Consider the following 27,345-nt stretch of genomic DNA (forward strand, 5'->3'; position numbering starts at 1 on the left):
TTCCATTCTCGGGCAAAAATTTTGCACATGTGGTGGTGCCTCAGCTCCAATTTTTCCTGGATGATACCGATTACCTGGAACTCTGTTCAGTTAGGTTTTTAGCTCCATTTTGGAACTGAAACCACCTTGGTTACCATAGCAGACAATTTGCACAGGGAGATGGACAACATAAGGCCATCTTTTACCCTGTTGATTCTTCTGGATCACTCACCAGCCTTTGATACCATTGACCACGGTATCCTTCTAGGTCATCTTTTGGCTTTTGTCATTCTGGAAGCTAGGTCCCTGAAGGCAGCACTGCGAAAGTATTGTTCTGTCCCATGGTGGTTCTTATGTGTTACCACCTCTTGTACCCAAATGCTTTTCAGCATCTGCATGAAGCTGTTGAGTGAAGTCATCCAGAGTTTTGGCTTAGAAGTCATCAGTATACTGATGCCACCTAGTTCTTGCTCTCATTTTCAACAATTAAGTAAATCCTGAACCACTGTCAGATGGCTGCAAAGATCTCAATAGGGGAGAACAAAGTGAACCTTCATTCAGATAAGATGAGGGTATCAAGACGAGGGGGGCGTGTGCCTGATCTGGACCTAGATATTTCATTTGTCCTAGATGCACTTCCCCAAAAGACCAGTTTTTCAGCGAGGAGGTACTCCTGGGTCTGATGCCTCAGAAGGTGGTGGGGTCTAGAACTGCCTTTCACCAGCCTCGGCTGTTGTGCCAGCTGTGTCCTTTCCTGGAGAAGTCAGACCATGCTGTGGTAATTCATGCCTTAACAACAGGAAAACCTGACTACTGCAATGCACTTTATGTGGAACTGTCCTTGAAGAGTGCTCCGGGACATCCATTAGTGTAAAATACCACAACCAGGTAGTTTACTGGAATAGGTAGTTATCAACATATTGCCCTGATATGCGGTCTCCCATCCAAGTACTAACCAGCCCCAATACTGTTTCAGCTGCACCTTCTGTCTCCTTGTTTCCAGCCTCAGTTCAAGGAATCAGATCTTACCTTGGCTTGGGAGCCATGGACTGGAAAGACCATCTGTTATGTGTGTCTCCAACATTTGAGGCTCTGCTTCTACCACTGAAAGGGGTTCAGCAAGCTTCCAGTAGGAGCAGGGCCTTTTCTGTGGTGACACAAATTATCTGGCCCCTCTTAGGGAAGCCCAAAAATCCCCTGCACTTTACCTTTTCAGACACCTGGCTATGACCTGGCGTCTGGCTTAAAATGACATAATATGTGATTAATGGGGTTGTGTTTTGGGGTTTGTTTGTTTTTTTTGCTTCTGCTAAAATTTCTGTAGGTTTTTAATCTGCTGCTGTATGTTGCTTTGTGGTGTGGTTTTGGTTTTTTGCTTGTAGCTTTTTTCTTGTAATTCACTTTGGGCTACTTTTGTCAGAAAGGCAGCATAGACATTTTTTAAAGAACTAAATACAAGGTCCTCATTATCAGTGACCTATCACGCTATCCAGGCACAACTGAAACCAACTACATCTGACAGGTTGCCCCTGCTGCCCCATTTACATGCAGGCAACTGGAAGCAGCCATCGGCCTGAGACCATGCAAGGCCTGAACTTACATCTTCTAAGAACAACATAGTAACTTTGGATTCCAATATAACTGTCTGTTTAGTGGGATTCAACTCAACGATGAGTTTTGCTTTATACTCATTTGCTGAGTGATCATACTTATTTTATTATTTTAATTATTTATTTAAATAATTTTATGTATTATTTATTTATTCAACTTTTATACCGCCCTTCTAAAAAGGCTCAGGGCGGTTTACATTACATATCTGGAAACAGGAAGGAATTCTTAGTAAAAATAGGATTTCAGGTGGGGATGGGACATGTGTGTGCATTATAATATAGTGTGGCTCATATGATTGCTTGAATCATTTGCAGTTATTTGCCTTGGTGTGGCACTCTTGAGATCCAGATTCTGTGTCTTCATCTGTGGGAGGTGGGGCATGGGGCATTTTTGCCTTGGAGTGGGGAGAAATGGGTTTGGCCTTACAATATTTTCCAGCACTATCATTCTATCACACTCAAAATGTTTGGTACCAAGGAAACAACTGAGCTTCATAGGGGCTACCCTGGATATGGAACAGCAGAGAGCGTTCTTGCCAAGGGAGAGATGCAGTCAGATCACTTCATTGGCAAGTCACTTCTTCTCCAATCCTGCACAAAGGGCGAGAAGCGTGCAAAGGCTGTTAGGCCTGATGGCCTCGTGCAACACGACCGTACGTTACACAAGGCTTCGAATGAGACCCCTGCAACGGTGGTACTTGGACCACTTTCGACCCAATGTAGACAGCCAAAACATGCTACTGCGGCTCCCCAAGAAGGTGCTTGCTTCACTGCAGTGGTGGAGGACAGAGGCAAATCTCTTAAAGGGAGTACCATTCCGGCCTCTTCTTCCGACGGCGTGGGTCACAACAGATGCTTCCCTTCAGGGATGGGGAGCACACTGCGGCCAGGATTGCACCCAGGGGCAGTGGACGCCTCAACAGGCCCTACTACATATCAACTACCTAGAACTGTTAGCCGCGTTCTTAGCACTGAGGGCTTTCGAACCCCAGCTGAGGGGTGTTGTGGTGCAAATCCACTTGGACAATACTACAGCAATAGCTTATCTGAACAGGCAGGGGGGTACGGTCTCACCAACACTTTGCACCTTGTCAATGAAATTGTGGAACTGGTGCATCATGCATGCCATTTATCCAGTGGCAATTCACATCCGGGGTGTGGACAATCATATAGCAGATGCTCTGAGTCGGAGCACGCAGATCAACCAGAAACACGAGTGGGAACTCAAACTGGAGTGTGTCAGAGATCTCTTCAGTCTCTGGGGTACCCCCGCGGTGGATGTATTTGCCACGGAGGGAAACAAGAAGTGCAAGAGATATTGTTCTCGTGCGGGGATAGGTGTGGGGTCTCTAGGAGACGCATTTCAATATGTGTGGAACAGGGGACTCCTTTACCTATTTCCGCCCATGCCACTTCTCAATCGGGTGTTGGCACAGATTCTGAGGGACAGGGCCAATTGCATACTGATCGCCCCGTGGTGGCCACGTCAAGCGTGGTTTGCCCTGCTGCTTCGCCTGTGCAGAGGAGACTTTTACCGTCTACCAGCAGTGTCGGATCTCCTACAGCGGGCGGAGGGAAGGATACTACACCCAGAAATCCAAACACTGAAATTAACAGCGTGGAGAATAAACTTCTGAGAACTATTCTGTTGAATAGTAGACGGAAGTCAACTAGGCGTAGTTATTTATGTAAATGGAGAAGGTTTAGGGCATTTGCAAAATTAAATAAGTTCAATGCAAAGCGGGCATCAGTGCGCCAGGTTTTGCTGTATTTGACAAGTCTAAAATTAAGGGGCTTAGCAAATGTTTCTTTGAAGGTACATTTGGCAGCTTTATCTTCTAAACTCCCAGGATGGGATGGAAAGACTGTATTTACACATCCTGAATGTAGAAGGTTTATGAAGGGACTGAATAATATGTACCCACCGCTTAAGGAACCTTTAGAGCAATGGAGTTTGTCATTGGTTCTTTCGGCATTGACAGAACAACCGTTTGAACCACTGCATGAGGCTAGCCTGAGGTTGATAACACTTAAGACTGCATTCCTCATAGCAATAACCACAGCAAAAAGAGTGGGTGAATTGTCTGCGTTGAGAGCAGACAAGCCTTACACCCTGTTCTACCCACATAAAGTAGTTATGAGGCTTGATCCTAGTTTCCACCCTAAGGTAGTCACAGAGTTCCATCTGAATCAGGAGGTGGTCTTGCCGACCTTTTTTAAGGACCCACAGACAACATTGGAGATAGCGCTTCACTCGTTGGATGTACGCAGGTGTTTGTTGTACTATTTGAAAGGGACAAAAGAATTCAGAAAGACAAATAAGCTGTTTGTGGCTTACAAGGGCAGGTGTAAGGGAAAGCCAGTGTCTAGACAGCGTATTGCACATTGGTTGGTGGAGCTGATCCTATTAACTTATAGGCTGCAGGGGGTTACCCCACCTAAGACAGTAAGAGCTCACTCTACCAGGGCTTACTCGACATCAGCAGCTCATCTTTCCGGCATTAAGATGGATGACATCTGTGTGGCTGCAACCTGGTCTTCACAGCAGCCGTTTGTAAAACATTATGCAGTGGACCTCCGCATGGCGCGCCAGGCGGAATATGGGCGAAGTGTTTTGAAAAGGGTGTTGCCATAGAAGGCATCCTTCTGCACCCGCCACCAAAGGGGAGCAGCTAACTAATCACCCATCTACTTATGGAATCAACGGATCACGATCCAGATAAACAGGTTGCTTACCTGTAACAGGTGATCTGGTAGTGATCCGTTGAATCCATAAGACCCGCCCAGAAACCAACCCCACTGCAGAAGTATGAGGCCCAGACAGAACATTGGGAAGCAGATTGCAAAGCGGTCTGCACAGAAAACTAACGGAAGACGCCCACCGCCCAGTATAAGTAGTGATCAGTAGCACGTGCAGAAGGGCGGTTGGGCGTCGCGAGGAGCTACCTAGTCGGCCCGAGAGGTGCCTGCGCAGGCGCAGAACCCATCTACTTATGGAATCAACGGATCACGATCCAGATCATGTAATTTGATGTGATCACCAGTGTTCCCTCTAACAGGGATCCCCAGATGTTGCTGACTACAACATCTGCAAATCCATGTTACAGGGAACACTGGTGATCACGTATCAGTTCCAAAATGCTTCTCAACTCTGTGACAGAAAACACCAACATTCAGCTAAACAGTGCCACCACCTGGCAGCATCTAGAAAGAACAAACGAACAAACACCATGCAACAAAGACTAAGCTTTCAGTGCAACTTAGAGCCAAAAGGAGCTATGATCTGATTTTCCATTTTTACTTCAAAACATTGAGGTTCCAAATTTGAGTGAAGAAATGATGCTGGGGTAGGGGGTTAATTCTTTCCAGTGAGCCATCATCCCAAGCTAAATCCCCCCTCAAAACTATTATTAGCCTCCCAACAAGAACGAAAATAAAATCACATGTACCTATATTTTGTCAGCTAATAGCAGCTGAAGGGGTGCGACGGGTGGGGGGAGATTTAGATCAGGAATACAGCATGGAGAAAGAGTTAGTCTTCCCCCAGCCCTGCTGCTCCAGTGAAATCTGGACACACAGAGCCCTGGCTATTTTAAGAAGCATCAGCAGATCCAGTCATGGATCTCATGTGTAGTTTTGTCCTTGGAGCGAGATGAGCTGCTGTCTCAGCAGAAATGTCATTTTCCAAGTTCTTTGAAGGTAAAGCATTAACTTGACCAATTCAATCCAAATTGCCAGGTCTCTCATCTCTCCTCTTTGTCTTTTTTATGTAGGCTGGGTTTTGTTTTGTTTTGATGTTTTATCGTTTTTACTATTTAACTGATTTTAAGGTTTTAAAATGTGGTTTTTATGTTTTATTGTATTTTAACTTTTGTAAACCGCCTTGAGATGCCTTATGAAAGGTGGTATCAATTTTTTTAAAAAAAATGTATTCCCAAACCAATGTTTGCTGAGATAATTATATTTATGTCACTTACATTTATATACCACTGTCCAACCAAAACAAGTTCACAGAGTAAATGGTTCCCTATTCTAAAAAGGCTCACAATCTAAAAAGAAACATCCGCAACAGCCAGAGGGATGAATAGAGACAGTTACTACTTCCCTCCTAAATGCAAATGCACAGGGAGCACCTGCCGGGGAGGAGCAGTGGAAGGGCAGGTTCCAACCCTTTCCTCTTCTCCTAGCTGGCATTCCTCTTGGCTGCAGCAGAGGGAGGGATGAGGCACTACAACTCATTTCAAGCAGCTCCACTCAGGCCAAAGGCCATTTTGTCCCTCTTCTCTCAGAACTCTCTCGCTCAGGGGCCATCCTGCATTTAACGTTTATGCAGCTTTATGGTGAATAGATCTAAAGGTGCTTGAGGGGTCGGGCTGTAGCTTAGTGGCTGAGAATCGGCTCAACACACAGAAGGCCCCAAGTTCCATCCATCCTAGGCATCTCCAGGCCGAGCTGGAGAAAAATACCTGTCAGAAACCCTGGCCAGTTGCTGCCAGTCAGAATGGACAACACTGCACTAGACGGACCCATAATCTGACCCAGTATAAGACAGCTTCCCATGTAACCTACATTTTTCTCTTTCCTCCTCCATCCCTTTTCATGTCTATTGGATTGTAAGCCTCCAGACAAATAATCCACTCAGGCTAGGCAATGGTTCTAAAAACTGGCAGTCAGCTCCACCATCTGATGGAACAACTTCCATCTGGTGCTATTGTACCCAGCTCTCTTGATCTCCTGTCAGAGCAAGACTCCAAGGTCCTCCTGAATCCCTCAGGATGGAACAAGATACCAGGCTCTCCATCCTATCTACACTGAAATGCATCTCTTACTTGACAACAGTAGGGCTTACCTGCATGTAAGTGTTTCCAAAATTTAACTAAGGTCCCAGTTGATTATTCTTTTGTAATAATATAAACATGAATAATTGCATTTACTGCTTTAAAATATGCTGGTTGCAATTCTGAAAACACTTATTGTTATACAAATATTTTGAGTTGCATCAATAGCAAGAGTTATGCATCACCTTAAAGACAAATGTATTGTGGCAAGAGTTTTCAGAGGCAAGAGTCTCCTTCATCAGATGAAGCAGTCGGTCAATAAGGATGCAAAATGAGCTACTCTATGCAAATATAATTTATTTTGGTTGCCAAATTGAGTGAGGTGCTCTTTGTTCTGTCTTACCATTTTGCCATTGACAGTGGCCTCGAGGGAATCCACCAGCTCAGCAGTGACCCCAATGAGGTTGTGATAGTCTGCCTGGATTTTGTTAAACCGCTTGAGGTAAGTCATGGTCTTGCGTTCAGACTCCACCAGCTGCTGCTGAAGATGCTGCAACATTTCTATAGAAGACAGGAAAGGAAAGAACAGCTGACCTCTTGCCCCATTTCATTATAAATTGCCCTGGTATACTGATGTACTCCATTTCACTCCAATTACTAATTTTCCTTATTATTCTGCAATGTAAGTGACTCAAATCCTATTTTAAAAAGAAAATAAAAGAAAGGAGGAGGAAGAAAGGGCAGTGCTGTTGGCATCTACTTTGACTGATGATTAAACCAGATGACGAAAGAGCACAAGAAAGGCACTTAATCATCTTTTAGAACCCAGTATATTTGTCAGGCAGGACCATCAACATCATGAAACAAAGACCAGGAGAGAGGATAATGGATTCTTTCACCTTTGGATTCATCACCACCCCTAACACAAAGAAAGCATGGAGTGTGGAATGGATGGAGAATGTCTTCCGCTAAAACTTGACAATTTAATGGCCTTGCGAGTACATTCAGTCTCAAAGTCCAGCAAATGTAGTTCAGAATTGTTAAGATGACTCCTGTAAACAGAACTGAGTATCTACTGGGGAACATTCAAACAAAAATTCACAGGGATCAACTTTACCATAGAGCAGTAAAGCAGAATCAGGGCTTCCATTTCCAAAATGGCATCACTTTATGGAGTTCCCACCAAAGACTCCAATATGATGAAACACCACTTTTAAAAGGTGTATCAAAAGTCATATATAGTTCTAAGAATTGCTGAGAGGTGATGTGAGTAAATATGCCCTTCCTATTGGCATGTTTACAGTTACCCAGTAGTTGGGAGGAAAGGGTAGAAAAAATGAGATGAAGGAAATGGAGGAAATTATACTACGTATTTCTATCGTACCACTGAAACACAAGAACCAAGAAAATGGTTGCTTACTTACATACAAGTTACATAAAAACAAAACAGAGGCAGGTCCCAGCCCCAAGAACCTTACTACTATTATGCCACTTTTCAACATAAGCTCTCAAAGTGGTTTATATAGAAAAAGTAAATAAGACAGTCCCCTATCCCCAAAGGGTTCACAATCTAAAAAGAAATGAGTCAGACACCAGAAACAGCCACTGGAGGGATGCTGTGCTGGGGAGGGGGATAGGGCCAGTTGCTCTCCCCCTGCTAAATAAAGAGACTCACTACTTTATAAAAGGTGCCTCTTTGCCCAGTTAGCAGGGGAACCTTGCAACCTAACTTCAGGAATTGAGGGAGACAACGAGGGACAGGGAGAGAGGGAAAGAAAGAGAGAGGCCAACAGAGTATGAATATGAGCCACAGTTTGAAGCCTACTCTGGGAAGAGCGTAAACTGATTCAGGAGGTGAGCAAGCTTTTCTAAACAAAACAACATCAAGCATCCCCACCACCACCCTTCAAACTAACTAACAGGGGGAGGGGAGATTTTGAGGGGCTGGTTTCTCTTTAAGCGGAAAGTCCTAGTCTGTGTGTTATTTGCTAGCCAGGGCTAGCATTTGCCAGGGTTTGCATTGGGGGCTCTGTGGCATCCAGTTTTTGTTTCTCCCTGCCTGGAGGGGGAGGAGTCAGCTAGGGCTGTGGGAGGGCACATATTCCTGTGAGCCACATTTCTGTGTTTCCGTTTGAAGTCTACTCTATATTTAAGTGACAAAGGCCTGAGAACTTAGCCAACAGAGCTTAGCAAACAGGGATAGCAAACAGGGCATTGGAGTTTTGCATGGAGTTTAGCAGGAAAACCTGAAACAAGTCCCCTTGACCACAAGGAGCCCAGTGGGAAGAGAAGACAAGTACTTCTCCATATTCTTGAGAAAGGAAGTTTGGACAGTTAAATAGCTGACCAATACAGCTGAGACCTATCTCTAAATACTGTAAACTGTCAACAAAGACACATTAAGAAGACAGAAAGCCAGCAAGGAAGGGGGCACTTCCCAGCGTATTGCACAGTGTGTCGCATGTAAGACTATTTGCCCCATGGGCAGAAGTCATGGGTGTGTGCTCGGTGCAAGGAGCTCCTGGCTCTAAGGGAACAAGTTTGTTCCCTCAAGACCAAGGTGGTGGATCTGGAGAAGCACAGAGAGGCATGCGGACGAGATTTTCAGAGATGTGGTAGAGGCATCCCACTCCAGGGCTGATAGCTCCTCTGCTGTCAGGGAGGTCTCAGGGAAGGAGGACATCAGTCTGAGGAAGAGGGAAATGCTCCCTTAGAAGGGACCTCTTCCATGGATGATGAGCCCATATCGTCTTGTACAGGGGATACTCCTCTGGGGGGCGGGGGTCTCCTTGTACTGGGCAATTCGATCATTAGAGGTATAGATAAATAGGTTTATGACCCTCATGTTGACCGCAAAGTGACTTGCCTGCCTGGTGCGAAGGTTGCGGACATCACGCAGCGTCTAGATAGGCTCTTAGGCAGTGCTGGGGAGGAGACAGCTGTTGTGGTGCACGTCGGCACCCACGAGGTGGGGAAATGTAGTTGGGATGTCCTGGAAGCCAAATTTAGGCTGACAGGTAGCGTACTGAAGTCCAGGACCCCCAAGGTAGCATTCTCAGAAATGCTACCTGTTCCACGTGCAGATACAGTGAGACAGGCAGACCTGATGCGTGGATGAGACATTTGTGCCAAGAGGAGGGGTTTAGATTTGTTAGGCACTGGGATACATTTTGGGGAAAGCAAGGCCTGTACAAAAGGGACGGGCTGCACTTGAACCAAGATAGAACCAGACTGCTGGCGCTTAAAATCAAAAAGGCTGCAGAGCAGCTTTTAAAATGACATCTGGGGAATAGCTGACAGGAGCTGGACAGTATCCGGTTTGGCAAATGCCATCCTTAAAGTGCGAGGGTGCAAAGGATTCAGATAAAACAGAAGGGGCCAAAGCAGAACCACATAAAGAGCAGACAGAAGGCTGTGCTAGCTGGTCAAAGAGTCAAAAGAAAGATAGCATACACCCGGTAAGAGATTAAGTGTATAGGTGCTTATATGCCAATGCCAGAAGAATTCAAACCAAGATGGGTGAGTTGGAGTGCTTGGTTGCTAACGCAGAAATAGATATAGTGGGCATAACAGAAACATGGTCGAACAGTGAGAACCAGTGGGACATTGTTATCCCTGGATATAAACTCTATAAAAAGGACAAGGAGGGGCGCCTTGGAGGTGGAGTAGCACTGTATGTTAAAGAAGGCATAGAATCTAACAAGTTAGAAAACCTAGGACCACCAGAGTCCTCCACAGAAACCCTGTGGGTGACAATACAAGGCCTGAAAGGAAATGTGCTACTGGGGACGTCCTATCACCCTCTGGATCAAAATGCTGACAGTGACTGGGAGTTGCAGCAGGAAATCAGGGAGGCGTCAAGGAGAGGCAGGGCTGTAATAATGGGTGACTTCAATTACCCACACATAGACTGGGTAAATTCACAGTCAGGTAATGACAAAGAGGTCATATTTCTAGATACACTGAATGACTGTGCCCTAGAACAGTTGGTCTTGGAACCAACCAGAAAGAAGGCGACCTTGGACTTAATCCTGAGTGGCACCCAGGACGTGGTGCATGATGTTAGTGTCATCGAACCTTAAGGGAACAGTGACCATAGTGCGAACAAATTAAGAACATAAGAACAGCCCTGCTGGATCAGGCCCAAGGCCCATCTAGTCCAGCATCCTGTTTCACACAGTGGCACACCAGATGCTGCTGGAAGCCACAGGCAGGAGTTGAGGGCATGCCCTCTTTTCTGCTGTTACTCCCCTGCAACTGGTACTCCTGCCTTTTGAGGTACTCCTCCTGGCATCCTGCCTTTGAGGTTGGAGGTGGCCTATAGCCCTCCAAAATTTTCAGCATACCAACTAGCCCTCCAACTAAATTCAGCATTCATGTGGAGAGAGAATCAGCAAGGAAGTCTAAAACAGACACTTTGAATTTCAGAAGAGGAAACTTCTCCAAATTGACGAGTATGGTGAAAAGAAAGCTGAAGGGGAGAACCAGAAGAGTCACTTTGCTTCAGAATGCATGGATTTTACTCAAAACCACAATACTAGAAGCCCAGTTAGATTGTATAACCCAAAGGAGGAAAGGTACCACTAAATCCAGGAGGATGCCAGCATGGCTAACGGGTACCGTCAAGGAAGCCATAAAAGGGAAGAAGACTTCCTTCCGAAATTGGAAGACCAGTCCAAATGAACAGAAAGGGACAAATTCTGGCAAAAGAAATGCAAGGTGACAATAAGGGAGGCAAAAAGAGAGTCTGAGGAACATTTAGCTAAAAGTATCAAGGGGAATTAAAAAAACTTCTTTAAACACATCAGAAGCAGGAAACCTGCCAGGGAGGCAGTTGGACCATTAGACAATGAGGGAGTGAAAGGGATTATTAAGAAGGATTTGGAGGTTGCAGAGAAGCTAAATGAGTTATTTGCGTCCGTCTTCACAGCAGAGGATACTGAACATATACCTGTTCCTGAAACAGGCTTTTGGGGGTTGGAGGCTAAAGAACCGAGTCAGATAGAAGTGACAAGAGATGATGTTCTAAACTGTCTGGAAAAACTGAAAACTAGCAAATTGCCAGGCTGGATGGCATCCATCCAAGAGTCCTCAAAGAACTCAAATGTGAAACTGCCAACCTTCTAGCTAAAATATATAACTTATCCCTGCAATCAGGCTCTGTACTGGAGGACTGGAAAGTAGCAAATGTTAACACTTATTTTCAAAAAGGGATCCAGGCGCAATCCAGGAAATTACAGGCCGTTTAGCTTAACGTCCATTCCAGGCAAATTGATGGAAAGCATCCTAAAGGATAAAATTGTAAAGCACATAGAAGAACAGGCCCTGCTGGGAGAGAACCAGCATGGCTTCTGCAAAGGTAAATCTTGCCTCACTAACCTTCTGGAGTTCTTCAAGAGTGTCAACAAGTGTGTGGATAAGGGTGATTCCTGTCCTAGTTGAAGGACAGGAAACAGAGGGTAGGGATAAATGGAGAGTTTTCACAATGGAGGGAAGTAAGAAGTGGGGTCCCCCAGGGATCTGTACTGGGACTAGTGCTTTTTAAGTTATTCATAAATGATCTAGAAGTCGGGGTAAGCAGCGAGGTGGCCAAATTTGCAGATGACACCAAACTCTTTCAGGTAGTGAAATCCAAAACAGGTTGTAAGGAGCTCCAAAAGGATCTCTCCAAACTAGGGAAGTGGGCGACAAAATGGCAAATGCAGTTCAATGTTGACAAGTGTAAAGTGATGCACTGGGACAAAAAACACCAACTTCAAGTATACGCTGATGGGATCTGAGCTGCCGGTGACTGACCAGGAAAGGGATCTTGGGGTCGTGGTGGACAGCTCGCTGAAAGTGTCAACTCAAAGTACGGCAGCTGTGAAAAAGGACAATTCCATGCTAGGGAGCATTAGGAAGGGGACTGAAAATAAAACGGCTAATATTATAATGCCTTTCTACAAAACGATGGTGTGGCCATACCTGGAGTACTGCGTACAATTCTGGTCAGCACATCTAAAAAAGGACATTGTAGAACTGGAAAAGGTGCAGAAAAGGGCAACCAAGATGAACAGGGGCCTAGAGCACCTTCCTTATGAGGCAAGGCTACAACACCTGGGGCTATTACGTTTAGAAACAAGACGACTGCGGGGAGACACGATAGAGGTCTATAAAATCATGCATGCTGTGGAGAAAGTGGAGAGAGAGAAATTCTCCTCCCTCTCACACATCCCATGAAATTGATTGCCGGGAAATCCAGGACCAACAAACAGAAGCACTTTTTCACACAATGCGTGATCCACCTGGATCGCTTTAAGAGGCGTTTGGATGACTTCATGGAGGAGAGGTCTATCAACGGCTACTAGTTGGAGGGCTGTGGGCTACTTCCAGCCTCAGAGGCAGGATGCCTCTGAGTACCAGTTGCAGGGGAGTAATGGCAGGAGAGAGGGCATGCCCTCAGCTCCTGCCTGTGGCTTCCAGCGGCATCTGGTGGGCCACTGTGCGAAACAGGATGCTGGACTAGATGGGCATTATTGGACCTGATCCAGCAGGGCTGTTCTTATGTTCATGGAGGAGAGGTCTATCTTCAGCTACTAGTTGGAGGGCTAAAGGCCACCTCCAGCTTCAGAGGAATCCCTCTGAATACCAGTTGCAGGGAAATAACAGCACGAAAGAGGGCATGCCCTCAGCTCCTGCCTGTAGGCTCCCAGTGGCATCTGGTGGGCCTCTGTGTGAAACAGGGTGCTGGACTAGATGGGCCTTGGGCCTGATCCAACAGGACTGTTCTTATGTGACGTAGTTACATGCCTAGTTGGGGATAAGGACTGAGGAGCTCTCAAGAGCCAGTGCTCAGACCCAATGAAACCTCTTCTGGAGAAGAGGAATCGGACCCTGTGGCAGCCAGCCCCTAATACAGATGGAGGCTCTTGGGATTCAGTACTCTGAGGAACAGCCAGAGCACATCCACCCACACAAAGCACCCCAGTGCCACTAAGGGGTCTCCAACATCAGGAAACCCAGTGTCCCCCTTGTTGACACCTCACCCAGCTTTGGACCTTCCCTCATAATCTCTGGGACCTCAGAAACAGTGGCAATGACAGATCTATGGTGTGCCTGTCTGGCAGCTGGAGGCCTCCCATCTCTCTGGCCTACACACAAAATCCAGAGCCATCAGATCCACTATAAAACCAGCCGCCTCCAACTGCTCAGTGTTGGTGCAATAGCTCTTTCCCTCACTTTGTGAAATCAACCCTGGCTTCTTGGATTCAGCAGGCAGCTCCCCTGATAGTCCTGGCCAGGCCCTTGCACCTTCTGCGCCACCCAGGGGCTGGTGGAGATGAGCAGGGGTTGAGCCAAAGGCCGTGTAGAAACGGTGAGTTTTGAGGAGGAGGCATCCGAAGGAAGCAAGAGGTGCACCATGTTCCTGTTCTGGGACGAGTTCCGGACACAAGAAACAATCAAGGAGAAGGAGCAGCTAAGCATGGTAGAATCAATGGAGAAGAGGTTCTGGGCAAGGAAATGAGCCCTAAAGTTCCACATATATTGAAGAAACTCCGAGGGAAACCCAAAAAGAGTTTGCCACTCCCACTTTGGCTGTTTTCGTTTCATCAGCTTCAATACACCGGGCGGGGGGAGCACTTCCAAGGACATTTGGGTCAATTTTTCCCCATCAAAAAGCAATTCATTCTGATTTTGTTCCGACTATGAAACGAACCCTGCAGCCACAGCCACCAAATGCCTACCCAGTATGTTGTCCTACAAAGCTGAGCAACGTAATTTTTCCTGGCTTCCCAAATCTTTTTATAACTACAGTATTGACAAAAATATGCTTTTAATAATAGATCCAATGGTGGAGAACATTTTCCATAGAAGGAGTCACTCAACAGGCATTAGGAGGAGAGAGTTACATATACACATCAAATCATGCCTCAAGATTGAGAAGCATTTGTAAGTTTGGTCAAGGGGAGCTTCACACAAAACCAAAGAAGGTAAGAACTGCCCTCCAGGATTAGGCCATCGCCTATCTAGCCAGCATCCGGCTTCCAACAGTGGCCAACTGGAAACCCACAAGCAGGGCATGAAACTGATGTCCTCCTCCTCCTCTTGCTCAAACACAGAGTACAGAGAGATGTTTTGCCTCTATAACCTGGAGATTCCATCAAAGCTATGATATCTTCTAGCCACTCATAGAGCTATCTGGCAAACATCTGTTTAACACTCCTTTTTAGTGACCAGAAACATAGCTTTCATAGCCCCAGTTGGTTTCTCTCTCCATAAAAGAGCATTTCACTGTCATTTTTTCTAAGAGAACCTTGCAACCACCACAGCCACCAAATGCCTACCCAGGATTTAGTCCTACACAGCTCCACAAACTAATACTTCTAGACTTCTCAAATATCGGTAAAGGTCAATGTATCCTGTTCCCTGCCAGCCTCCACATTCGCTTTGCCAGGGAAGCAGGGGGTTGGGAAGCTTTCCTCTTCACATCTGGTTTTGCTCCTAAATATACCTTTGAGCCAGTTTCACACTCTCTGTACCACCTGCAGTGTTGTTAAGGCAGGATGAGAATTCACAGGAGAGAACTCAAATACACATGACCTCAATGGAGGCTTTATATTCACATTAGCCATCAATTTAACAACCGGCCATATGTGTGAAAAGCACCTAGGGTCTAAGAGGAATTGTTCCTGTAATTCCTTTCTTGGGCTCAAGTGGCTAACTATGTCACAGGCATATTAATACACACACACACACAAATACATATTCCCCAAATGTCTATTTGCTTACCTTGGCTGCACTGTGCATTCTCCTTCTGCCGAGTGATAAAATGAGAAGCTAAGGGGCATTCAAGAAAGAGTGAGCAAGAGAGAAACAACAACTAAGAGAAGGGTTATTGATATTCCACTAAATCCTATTACTATTCATCTTTCCTATAGCAATGGCAATGGCAATGGGCAATGAAGCCTATGAAATTACAGATGGAGAACTGAGGCCAACTGAGAGTATGACCGGTAAGTTTGCTGCATCTCAGTTTCTTCAGGCACTTCCTGCTTCTAGTATTGAGTGAAATATTCTTATGCAGCACCTGTCTCAGATTCAACATTTTCTGGACAGAAGCCTTCAGCTTCTTCCTCAGTGTCTGTCTCCCCAAGTGAGTCTCCTTTGCAGTTCTTCTTGGATTTTGATGTTTGTCTCTGAAATGTCTTCTAGAAGAAGTGGTGGCAGAGATGTGGCCAGGGTGAAGGATTTCCAGCTAAGCAAATACTGTATTTACCCACATACAAGAGGACTCTGAATTTAATGCAGGTCCCTTAAAAAAATAAGAGTTAAATACAGGTTATACCTATATTTACTCAAAAAGAAGAGGACTCAATTTAAGATAAAACCCCTCATTTCTAACATTAAAGAACTTCAAAAAAACCTATTCTTGGATTCAGGTAAATGCAGCATGAAAATCAACATTTGCTTAAGACAGTTCTAGCTTTCATATCAAAAAGTAGGCCTGTGTGTTGGAATGTCTGATTCTGACACATGTGTACCATCTCCCCAGTGCCACAGAGACAGGCACTCCCAGCATAGCCAATTGCACCCATTACAGAGCTGGCTGAGCTGGGAGCACCCACTTCTGTGCAGAACCAGAACAGTGGTACATGTTGTTGGAATCAGACATATCGACATAAAAAAACAACCCTGAAAATGAATCACTAATTGGGACAAAATATGGGGTGAAGCACAAAGGGTACAAACTGCTACATTCAGGTACATCCCAGTCAAGAAGCCACTGGTACAGATATACTGCAGAAAACGATGAACCAAATCAATGTTACAGCAGCAAAAAAAGCAGCCTTAGACTGAATCAGACCATTTACTGGTCCATCTAGCCCAGTACAGTCCACTCTGATTGGCAGCATCCCTCCAACACTTCAGGTCAAGATCTCTTCCAAATTCCACTACTTGAGAGCCTTTAGTTTGTATTTATTTATCCATTCATTCATATACTGAATGGTTATTTATCCAATCATTGATATACTGCCCTTCCTAAAGTGGCTCATGGTGGTTTACATTAAAATTAAGCACACATAATAAACCAACTAAAATCAGAACACATTTAAAACCAGATTAAAATTATAACTAGAGATCATTAGATCAAAAGTCAAGCTAAAAAGATGGGTCTTTTAAGGCTCTCCTGAAGATCTCCAAGGACAATAATCCTATTATATCCCCAGGGAGCACATTCCACAACCTAGGGAACAACTAATACGGCCCAATCCCAGGTCACCACCAGATGAACTGGTGGCACCTGAAGATGGACCCCTCCTGATGATCTTAATGAGCAGTGGAGACCTTGGTGCTCTCTCAGGTAACCCAGACATATGCCATTCAGGGCTTTAAAGGTAATAACCAGTACTTTATACCCTGCCCGGAAACATATTGGCAGCCAGTGCAACTGTTTAAGAACAGGCATAATGTGGCCTCTCCAGGATACCACAGAGACCAATCTGGCTGCTGCCTTTTGAACTAACTGAAGCTTAGTTACACACAGTGCATAATTATTCTATGGAATTCTCTGCCACGGGATGTGGTGATGGCCACTAGCTTGGATTGCTTTAAAAGGGGCTTAGATAAATTCATGGAGGTCTATCAATGGCTACTAGTCCGGGGACTATGGGCCACCTCTTTCCTCAGAGGCATGATGTCTCTCCATACCAGTTGCAGGGGAGTAACAGCAAGAGAGAGGGCATGCCCTCACCTCTTGCTTGTGGGCTCCCCAGAAGGATCTGGTGGGCCACTGTGTGAAACAGGATGCTGGACTAGATGGGCCTCCTTGTGCATGATCCAGCAGGGCTGTTCTTATGTTCCGAACTGCGTACAAAGGTAGCCCTACATAGAACGCATTGCAGTAGTCCAACCTGGAGGTTACCAGCTGGTGTACCACTGTTTTCAGTGTATTTCTTTTAGGAATATATAAAACCTCCTTCAATAAAATAGGTGGTTAACAATAGTAATACAAAATCTTATGTTTCTTTTTAGATTGTGAGCCCTTTGGGGACAGGGATCCATTTTGTTTATCTTATTTGTTTGTTATTTCTCTGTGTGAACCGCCCTGAGCCATTTTTGGAAGAGCGGTATAGAAATCGAATAAATAAATAAATAAAAATAAAAGTAATGAGACACCAAATAAAAAGATAAAATAGTTAGTAAAAACTAGTACCATAAACACAAGCAAAACAGGCCAAACAAGCAAAACAACTGAAGAAAGCTGAAAAGGTCTTTACTTGGTGCCAAACAAACATCAAAGTGGGGCCCTGGAATTAGTTGGGGCATGTCATTAAGAGGTGTATTTACCCCCTTTCTCAGATTAAAGGGCTGAGCACTCAAAAAGTTTCTTAGCGACGAATCAACTGACTGCCTCAAACAACACACATAATGCATCAAGGAGACCAGTTTTAGCCCAGTGAGCTCCCTGATGTGCTAATTATATACTTGCAGCAGGTCTTCCATGCATTAAAAGACATGCTGCATCTGCAGTCTAAAGTGGTCCCACCTCATCCTGCTACATCTGAAGACCAGGCCTTACTTGCAAGTAAGCATGCACAGGATCAGGAAGCATGACAGTTCTAATAAACATTTTCCTCTGGAAGTAGCAAATTAATGGCACTCCCAAGGGAACATAATGCAATTTAGTAACATTACAAAGAGCTGAGCAGGAGCCTGGAACAAGATAAATATGCCTCCCATTTTAAAAAGTCACTAAAATTTAATTATCTCCACAGCATTTTGCTAAGGATACATAGAGCGTCAGAAGTCGTGGGGTATTGCTGGCTTTTAGAGTTGCAGTCAAGAGTTCTTCCAATCTTGTCTTGAGATCAGACTCCCAAGAATCCTAGAGAAGAAACATGCACAAACCAGAGAGGTTTACCAAATGCACAGAGTTATGTTCTTCAACAGATACTAAACATTGCAATTTTCTAACAGCCAAGATAAAGTTGGAGCTGTATGTGACTTTTTAAAGTGGTGTCCTGGTAGAATACATAAAACATCAAAAGAGTTTTGATAGTTTTATGTTGAGAAGGTAACTAGCAACTCCACTGCAGAGACTGAAGAGATATAGACAGACCATCAAAGCTGGAGGTGGGCAATTTTGTTCCCTGATAGAAGCATAATCACCACGCAATTTTCCTGCACAAACCTTTCTAAATTGAGCAAGACCACAGCACAAGACCACTGCAGAATAAAATAAAGGATCACCGTGGAGAGGATTCCAACAACGTGAAAGCAGCTGACGAAAAACAGTCTGCCCAGGGCTTGAGCAAGAATCCACATCTCTTTCACGCAGTCAAGTGGAAATATCCCTTGAGAAAGATTCTTTTCAAAACATGTTGTAATAAAAAAAATTTGAAATACAGATTTTTGTTTGTCAGCTGCTTTGGCATTATTGGTGCACAAGACCACAGCCGTACTCCTGCACTCATTTCATCAGGGTTAATGCAGAAAGCCTTCATGGTGGACTGTTTCCTAGGTGAGGAAGTCACAACCTTCAAGGCACCAAGACCCGCAATGTCAGGTGAAGACAACAATACACAAGTATTACTGGATTAAATATTATTCTGCATTCATCACCCCCAACAGTGATTATCCACCATTCTTCTGTTCAAATACATACCTGGAAAAGTTCTTTGAAGGATGGATGGATCATAGGATTGGGGACAAAAGGCAAAGCATAGAATGGAAGGAATTCAGTGGTCTGGCTCAGGGCAGCCCCTTTGGTCTCCAGGTAGGTTTTAAAACATGAAATCCTTTCATCCAAAGCTGCTTTGTTCTAAGAAAATTAAAAAGCAAAAATCAGCGACCTGGAAAGTGCATTGCATTGCACGTGACATTGGGCAGCTGCCTCAGTGTGGCAATTCATTGTGGATACTCAGTTTTATATGCTAATAAGTGCAGAAGGGATTCCCAGTCGGATTCTTCCTCAAAGCAGGGGCTTAGGTTCCATGTGAGTCATCTCTCCCTGTACTGGTTTGGACAATACTTTTCTGGCCCATGCAGTTAGAAAGGGGAAACGCCAAGCAAACACCTATCCTTCCTGGCATCTTTCACAGATATCTTGACATGCTCCTGGCACATTCCCTTATCACATAGAGGTCCCAGTTTGCCTGAACCACAGCTCTACATGTGAACCAAATAAAAGTTTAAAGCAGGCACTCAAAGAAACGGGAGTGTAGGGGAAATGGAGAGGAAGAGCCACTTGACAATTTCACATCAAAGCAGTGAGTTGAGAAGAGGCTACTCTATTAAGTGGAGAGCAGGCTTTTTTCCCCTGGCTGGTGCTCTTGCTTGGACACACGTGGTGCAACTAGCCAGTGGTTTGTAGCCCTCTGGTCAGTGACAAAGGCCAGAGGAGTCTCCTTCCTCTTGCCTCTGCTGCCCCAGAACAACAGGCAGTTGCAGCAGAATTCTTTCTGGCAGGGAAGGGGGCAAGTAAGGAACTTGCAACTGCTCCTTCCTTGTCTGGCCAAGAGTTGTTAGTCGTCTCCTTGTTATGGAGTTCTTGCTGGGTGGGAAGCCTACACTTTCCAGTGGTCCTCTGGCCAGTGGCAAAGGACAGAGCAACCTTCTCACTGCATCTTCAATCGCAAGTCTCTCTCTCTCTCTCACCAGATCTTGCTCACTGGAATTGAAAAGGCCCTCTTCTGGCTACTACCTGCTGTAATCCAACAGCAGGAGGGACCCAGAGGAGGCCTCTGAATTGAAATAACATTTTTAAACAGGCTCATACATGGGGAAAGCTCTTCATTTTCTTGCATCTCATTTCACTGGACAAAGAAAATAACTGGATTTCTAGTTTGTAACTTTTCTAGTTTCAGTGAAATGCAGAACAGCAATCTTTAAACAAAAATAAAAATAGGAAACCACTGCTTTAGCGTTTCAGCTTCCTTGGGAGCATTACAGTCATTGCAAGCATTTATTTCACAGATGTCATGGAAGCTATTTTAAATAGCTGCCGTTTTTACCAAATGCGATAGTCCAGTACATGAAGACACAAAGCTGCTTCATGGAGAGTCAAGCCACTGGTCTCTCTAGCCCAACATTGTCAACTCTGACCGACAGTAGCTCTTTGATGACTCTAGCAGAGATGTTTCTTGCTCCTCTACTTCAGACCCCAAGAGGTGAAGATGAAGAGGATAGAACCCAAGACCTCCTGCATGCAGAGCATGATCTCTATCAGTGAGTTATGGCCTCTACAGCTTTATAGCACTTGTTGTAACAGCAGTCTTAATTAAGCCGGGACCGAAACAAAGAGAAAGCAAAGGCTCACGCAGTGGGACTCTCTGTTTCCAAAAGACATCAATTCTCACCTATTAAAGACTGCAGGCAGCCTGCAGGAGATCTACTGCACCATTTGCACAGAGTCTTCACAACCCCCATGCTATGTTGGTATTTCATTACCAAAACAGACTGCCCTAATGTCTGTTTGTGTTTGCTCCAGTTATGAAAGCATCATTAAAGTTTAAGTTGCTTCCTTGCAACCTGGCCCTGAACATTTTACAAAACCCAAATTCATCTGTGAATCACCACTGCTGGGACACAAGCAGTGGCCCTTGAATGGTCTATATCCAATGCAGACAGAGTAACCACTGCCAGGTAGATTTCCTGGAGGGCAGCAAGAAGCAAGAGCTTGCAACTGAATTCAGAAGCCAAGTCACCCAAAGGTGCATTGCCGGGCACTCTTTACACATTGCAGGCAAAAGGGCATTAAAGGGCAGTGGGGTTCAATAAGCACAATATTGTCCCAATTCCCCATATACCTAAACCTAAATAAGTGTAATGGAAATAACTGCGTATTATTCCTGCATTTAAAGTGCCTCCATTTCCCTCCCTTTCCTCTGTTGTTTTCCTTGTGCTTACATCTGGACTGTAAGCCCCTTGGGGCAGGGACCTGGCTGTCTTCTCATTCTTTGCAAAGCACCATGTATATGAATAGTGTATGTGTGTATTATATTTTTTTAAAATGTTCACAACAAAGGACTAGCTCTCACTATATCTGGCCTGTACCACTTCAGACTGAAGGAGGGAGCTTACTTGATTAAACAGCTGCTCATGCTTGGGGAGTGGGGAGGGAAGACACTGTGCCCATATGCAAATGGAAACTATCATTTCAAGGAGATGGCTAGGCTAGATCCCTTCTCCCTGACATCTAGTTTTCAACACAGATTGAATCCTTTGTATAAAGGATCAAACAATCATGTGAGTCTCCGCCTGCAGACTGAAATGGTACAGTCCTGACACAGATTTACAACCTCAGTGAGCACTATGCTAAAGTCACAAGTCAGATCTAAAAACGAAATAGAAAAGAGGCTGATGTCAATGGATTATATGATATGGGGGCAAAAATGTAGGCCAATCCCCAATCTCCTCCATGCTCACCTGGCAAAAGCACTGACCTGAGCCTAAAACATATATATAGTGTGCCATCAAGTCGATTTTGACTCCTGGCGCCCACAGAGCCTTGTGGTTGTCTTTGGTAGAATACAGGAGGGGTTGACCATTGCCTCCTCTTGTGCAGTATGAGATGATGCCTTTCAGTATCTTCCTATATCATGATGCCCAATATAGCACAAGCAGGGATTCAAACCGGCAACCTTCTGCTTGTTGGTCAAGCATTTCCCCACTGCACCACTTAAGGTGATAAAACATATATACATGAAGCCAAATCTAGAGAAGAGCAAACATACTGGCTTTCCCACAGTGTGCTTTAAGAGGAAGATGGCAAAATGGATGTGAAGATAAAACTCCAACTTCTGGGCAACAGCTTCATTGTCTCGGATTGAAGGAGGAACATGCTCCTCCCAGAGTTCAAAGAAGACATCTTGGTCTCCATCAGTAAAGGCCATTAGCAGATCCTTCCAGAGAGAAGAAAAAAAAGAGTATTTATTTTATTTAAAAATATTTTTTTTATTTAAAATATTTCTATACCACCCAAAACTTGCTTCTCTGGGCTGTTTACAATGAAAATCATTTAAAACATCAAATCAATTAAAAATTAAAATCATTTAAAACATTAAGAAAACAGTTGAAACATTAAAAACCCAGTATTAAAAATTGTAAAACAATAAATCTAATTAAAATTAAAAGCCTGGGTGAATAAATGTGTCTTCAGTGCCTTTTTAAAAGTTGCCAGAGATAGGGAGGCTCTTATTTCAACAGGGAGCGCATTCCAAAGTCCAGGGGCAGCAACAGAGAAGACCTGTTCCTGAGTAGCCGCTAGACGAGTTGGCAGCAACCGCAGACGAACCTCTCCAGATGATCTTAACAGGCGGTGGGGGTCATGATGAAGACAACGTTCTCTTAAATACCCAGGGCCTAAGCTGTTTAGGGCTTTATAGGTAATAACCAGCACCTTGTATTTTGCCCAGAAACGTATCGGCAGCCAGTGTAGATCTTTCAACACAGGAGTAATATGGTCTCTCCTAAATGACTCAGAGACCAACCTGGCAGGAAGTGATCTGCAGGATCAGGCCAAAAGGTCCATCTAAGTCCAGCATGTGGTGTCTCGTAAGATGCTTTTGGGGAGTCCACAAGCAGGGCATGAAACCAGTGGACCTCCCTTCTAGTTTGTCCTTCAACAACCAATACTCAGAAGTATGCTGCCTCGAACCACATGAACTCCATTTAATTAGCATGTCTAATTAACGGGGTTGCCTAATCAGTGGGATCTAGAAATGGGCAGATGATGGATGAAGTGCTGAAGGATGCGCAGCAGGACACTGGGTGAATCCCACAATATACTGCCCCACCCCCATCTATGTAATTGACATAAGCAGCCTGTAGGTATTTCAAATGTGACAGGGAGACAAATCTAGTAAGTCTCTAAGTGTTTAATTTTATATATTGACAACATCTTCAGGAATTATTACCAATGTAATGTCTAACTGAGGAGATTGTTCTTTTTTGCTTCCAAAACAAACGTGTGCAGAATCCCCGTATGCCATTTAAAAGCCATCATTAACCCATCACAGATCCATGAGAAATTATATCAGCAGCTCAATAAATACAATTAGCTACGCACAAAAGCTTCAATAGCCAATCCTACTAAACATTAATTTAACAAAAAAAGAAAAGGTGATACCTGGATTATCAGAGCCTTGGAATCCTTTACAGAACTACCTCCTGTTTTAGGTAATGGTTTCCCTTTTATTTTGCACTCCTTTGAAAAGGTTTTCACTGTATCTTCAAATTCTGCAAAGTCCAAATACTGCAAACACAAGAAGGCAATGAAGAATCAGAAATCGAAATTCCCATTAAATGACATGAGAAAAGATTAGGAAAGGCAACAAACAGGGAGATGGCCATCAGTCTGTGGAGTTAACACTGCAATGTTCAGAATGACTTTTCACTTTCTTCTTTCATAGCTGCCCTCATTTATGTTAGCAAACAGAAGAGACAGAACATCAACCAGTTTGTTCACACATAGCAAAAATAGGCAACATGTTGATGACAAAAGAATAACTGTACTTCAGGGGAGGGAAAACTAGAGCAAGGTCTTCCAAAGTGAGGCATCTGTTCTCGACTCGGACAGAAAATGGGCCCAGTGCATAAAAATGGGAGCAGACTGGAGGAAACTATTTATTGTATTGATTTACTATGGTTACAGCTCCCACAACAGTTCACAATAAAAACAAATTAAACCAATTCAGGTCTAAAAATAGTCACATTTCTTCCTAAAACAGCACAAATCCTTCTAGGATCGGATAGTCAATACAAAAGGAGAGGTCAAGCTGATTCTGTCAACATGGGCTGCATTACATGGCATGGTTGCAGGTTCTCAAATCCAGCTCATTGAAATGGGATCAGAAAAGATTTTAAAAACCTGAGCTTCCAAAAAGAATCTTAAAAAGTGAGAAGGGACTTTGAAAACTCTCTTGAAGTGACTGCTGACCTTAAATATCCAGTTATGGCAGTACAAAAAACAAGCCGATCACACCTGTAGAGATTCTGCTACTGACATGAAGTCAATGAAGTATCAATTAAGGCTTCATCACACAATCTCAACTTCAGAGCCACTTTAGTATCAACCAACATTAAGGAAATTGAGCAACTGAAGTAAACTATCATCCTTCCACAAATCTTGGCAAGTGGTAAACGAAAACCTTTCTGTTTTCCGGAAAAACGTCACACACCTCCTTCACCATTCCAAGCAGCTCTGCTTCATAAGCAAGGATGTCTCCCATCATCAAACATCAAATGAATCACTAGAGGAACCTGCAATATAATTAGAACATAAAGGAGGGTTGCGCCTAATTAAAACATAGTGTCATTTTGTTTACACGTCAATCGTTTGTGGTTCTCAAATAATACCAACCATCTTACTTCAGAAATAAACTGTATACAGTCAGGAGTCTGTACTCTGAATGACAACTCATTTGGTCAGGCTCACCCAGATCCAGGAGGAGAAAAGGTGCCTGCAAACAGGTTCTGTCCATATGCCCCCTCAGGCTAAAGCCTGGTCACAATGCAAACTGTGGCCAGGACTTGATTGTTGCTCAATTCAAACATTGAGCCCTTTCTCACAAACAGTGAAAAGGGGCAACAGGGTTAGCAGGAAGGAAGCCCTGAAGAGCTTTCCTCCCCCGCAGAAGAGTGGTTTCCTCTCCTTGGGTGGGCAGATCACCCGCCTAGATGAGCTACCGGCTACTGCCAATAGCTCCAAGGGTCAGGGTGCTGGGACACATCGCTGGGACACGTTGCCTCGGAGCTCCAACAAGGCACTGCGTGAGTGCGTGGTGCACTATGGGGATTCCCCCCTCCCCTCCCCAGGAAGGCCACAGTCTGCTGCTTTCATCCGCAGCTGACAATGGAAAATGGTTAGAAAAATGGGAAAAAATGAGGTTAAGGGATTGATTAAGGGGTTTGCCACCGATGCTGCTGGGATCGGGCCCAATTCCAGCAGTACACATGCACGTGCAAAACCAGGTTGGGCTTCCTTAGACTGGTTTTGTATACACACACTAATAGCCTCTATAAATTAATTCATTCATTTGATTTTTATACCTCCCTTCCAAAAATGGCTCAGGGCAGTTTACATAGAGAAATAACAAACAAACAAGATAAAAACAACACATATAAAAGATAAAACCAAACAAACAAGATAAAACCAAACAAACAAGCCTCAATAAATTCCAAACCTTAAAATTAGTTTGGAAGATCAGAATGGGCAGCAAACTTATGACCTCTCCTTCATGACCATGCTTCCTCTAGCTTTACTTTGCCATGACATCAGTCAAACTATGGTTAGCACTAACCTCCAAACTATTATTTTACACCATAGTTGTGAGTGAGTGAGTGTGTAAACCATCCCCTCAGGGGATGAAGCCGCTCTGGGAAGAGCAGAAGGCTTCAAGTTCCCTCCTTGGCAGTATCTCCAAGATAGGACAAGATTTATTTATTTTTTAATAGGGCAAGATTTTTTTATTGAACCAACAAACTACCAAAGCATACAGTACATTGCCAAAGCACAATTATATACAAAGTGGTTGTTTGTACATGATATATCTACAAAGATTTATACACAATGATTTGGAAACCCACAAGGTTATGAAGTATATGCAGGTGGTACTGTAACTCGGGGGTGGGGGATTTCAAGGCACATCAGGTAATGGGGGGGGGTTTACATCCGACGTCCATTTCCACAATTTGTCCTATTGCTGTTTAGAAGAGATACTCTTGTCTTTTTGCACATAACCATACAAACTTTTCCAGAAGAGATAGGGCTGAGAAAGATTCCTGCCTGCAACCTTGGAGAAGCTGCTGCCAGTCCGTGTAGACAATACTGAGCAAGATAGACCAATGGTCTGACTCGGTATATGGCAGTTACCTACGTTCCTATGTAAGATTGTATGGACTGAGCCAGTGTGTCTCCGGTACAGAAAGAAGGGAAGGTCTTTTCTGATAACTTGATCATTAAAAGAAAAAGTGGAAGCCCTAGAAGAAAGTGCCCCTGACCATGTGCAGAGTGATATAGTGACCCACAGCGCATGCACAGCTGGGACCTCAATGGGCCTTTAAAAAACAACAACACTTATATTCCCTGTTCCCAAACCGCGGGTCAAGTTTGCGGGGAGGGCTCCGCTCTGCTTACCCCTCCCGGCAGCACCCTCGGCCCCCGTACCTGCTTCGCGCTCCGTTGCTCCGGAACGAAGTAGGCCGCGGTCCCCGTCGCCTAGCAACAGCGGCTCTGCTGAGCCCCGCCCTCTCCGCGCAGCTTTCTAAAGGATTGAAACCCACGTGGAGCCTCAGAGCCAATGACGAAGAGGGAGGAGGGAGCAGGCTCTAGGATCACGTGGCACCGCCAGCCAAATAGGAGCCCCTCCGTACAGGGGAGACGAAGCGTCCTAGCAACGCGGGATGCTGAAAGAGGGGAGAACCAGAGGGTACCCCGGGGGATCATGGGAAATGAAGGCTTCTTTGAAAGATGTTTGGGGGAGCTTCCAGGGAATGCTGGGAAATTCCCTCCTAAAAGATACTGGCGAAAGCAGACCTAATGCTGTTGCCTCGCAGCGGTCCGAGGTTGCAGTCCTAGGCGCACTTACTTTAGAGTAAGCCCTGCTGAATTCAGTGAGACTTGTGAGTAGGCATGCAGTAGGGCCAGGCTACAAATCACTTAAACTACAATTAGGAGAAGGAAATGAAGCCCTAGTAGAGTTCAAGAAACGCCATCATCGCTGCACTTGGGACTGAGTTCTTCTCATTTTTTATTTGTTTTTAATAAAGCATTTTTTTAAAATGCTAAGCTATAAATCAAACTGCCAGGAAACGGCTGCTGTTTCTGAGCCTCAGTCCTCTAATATGGGTTAATTATATTGACCTACTTTATAGGATTCTTATAAGAAATATAACACACATGTTTTTGCTATGGCTAAACAAATAAACTGAATGACCGAAGAAATATAGAACAACATGATTATGTGTAGAGCTTTGCACACTTTTAAAGCTACACA

The 27,345-nt window shown here is 44.5% G+C and overlaps 1 protein-coding gene across 7 annotated transcripts in view; it reads right to left on the reverse strand.

Annotated features, from left to right (window-relative positions):
- The window catches only part of ARMC9 (armadillo repeat containing 9), a 129,809-nt gene extending 103,151 nt beyond the window's left edge, over positions 1-26,658 (reverse strand). For 3 of the 7 annotated variants that reach the window (XM_053306966.1, XM_053306962.1, XM_053306967.1), the window contains exons 1-8: positions 26,517-26,658; positions 24,529-24,610; positions 23,478-23,603; positions 22,084-22,251; positions 19,014-19,169; positions 18,141-18,233; positions 15,137-15,161; positions 6,771-6,928 (exon numbers count right to left, since the gene is read on the reverse strand). In XM_053306966.1, the coding sequence (XP_053162941.1) occupies positions 6,771-6,928; positions 15,137-15,161; positions 18,141-18,233; positions 19,014-19,169; positions 22,084-22,251; positions 23,478-23,603; positions 24,529-24,582 (780 nt within the window). In that variant the 5' untranslated portion in view covers positions 24,583-24,610; positions 26,517-26,658. Of the gene's footprint in view, positions 1-6,770; positions 6,929-15,136; positions 15,162-18,140; positions 18,234-19,013; positions 19,170-22,083; positions 22,252-23,477; positions 23,604-24,528; positions 24,611-26,222; positions 26,455-26,486 lie in introns of those variants that run through there. The other 4 variants (XM_053306963.1, XM_053306965.1, XM_053306964.1 and 1 more) reach the window with 4 other exon arrangements.
- Positions 26,659-27,345: the final 687 nt, after the last annotated feature.

This window comes from Hemicordylus capensis, chromosome 3 (genome assembly GCF_027244095.1).
Source record: "Hemicordylus capensis ecotype Gifberg chromosome 3, rHemCap1.1.pri, whole genome shotgun sequence".
Taxonomy (NCBI): Eukaryota; Metazoa; Chordata; class Lepidosauria; order Squamata; family Cordylidae; genus Hemicordylus; species Hemicordylus capensis.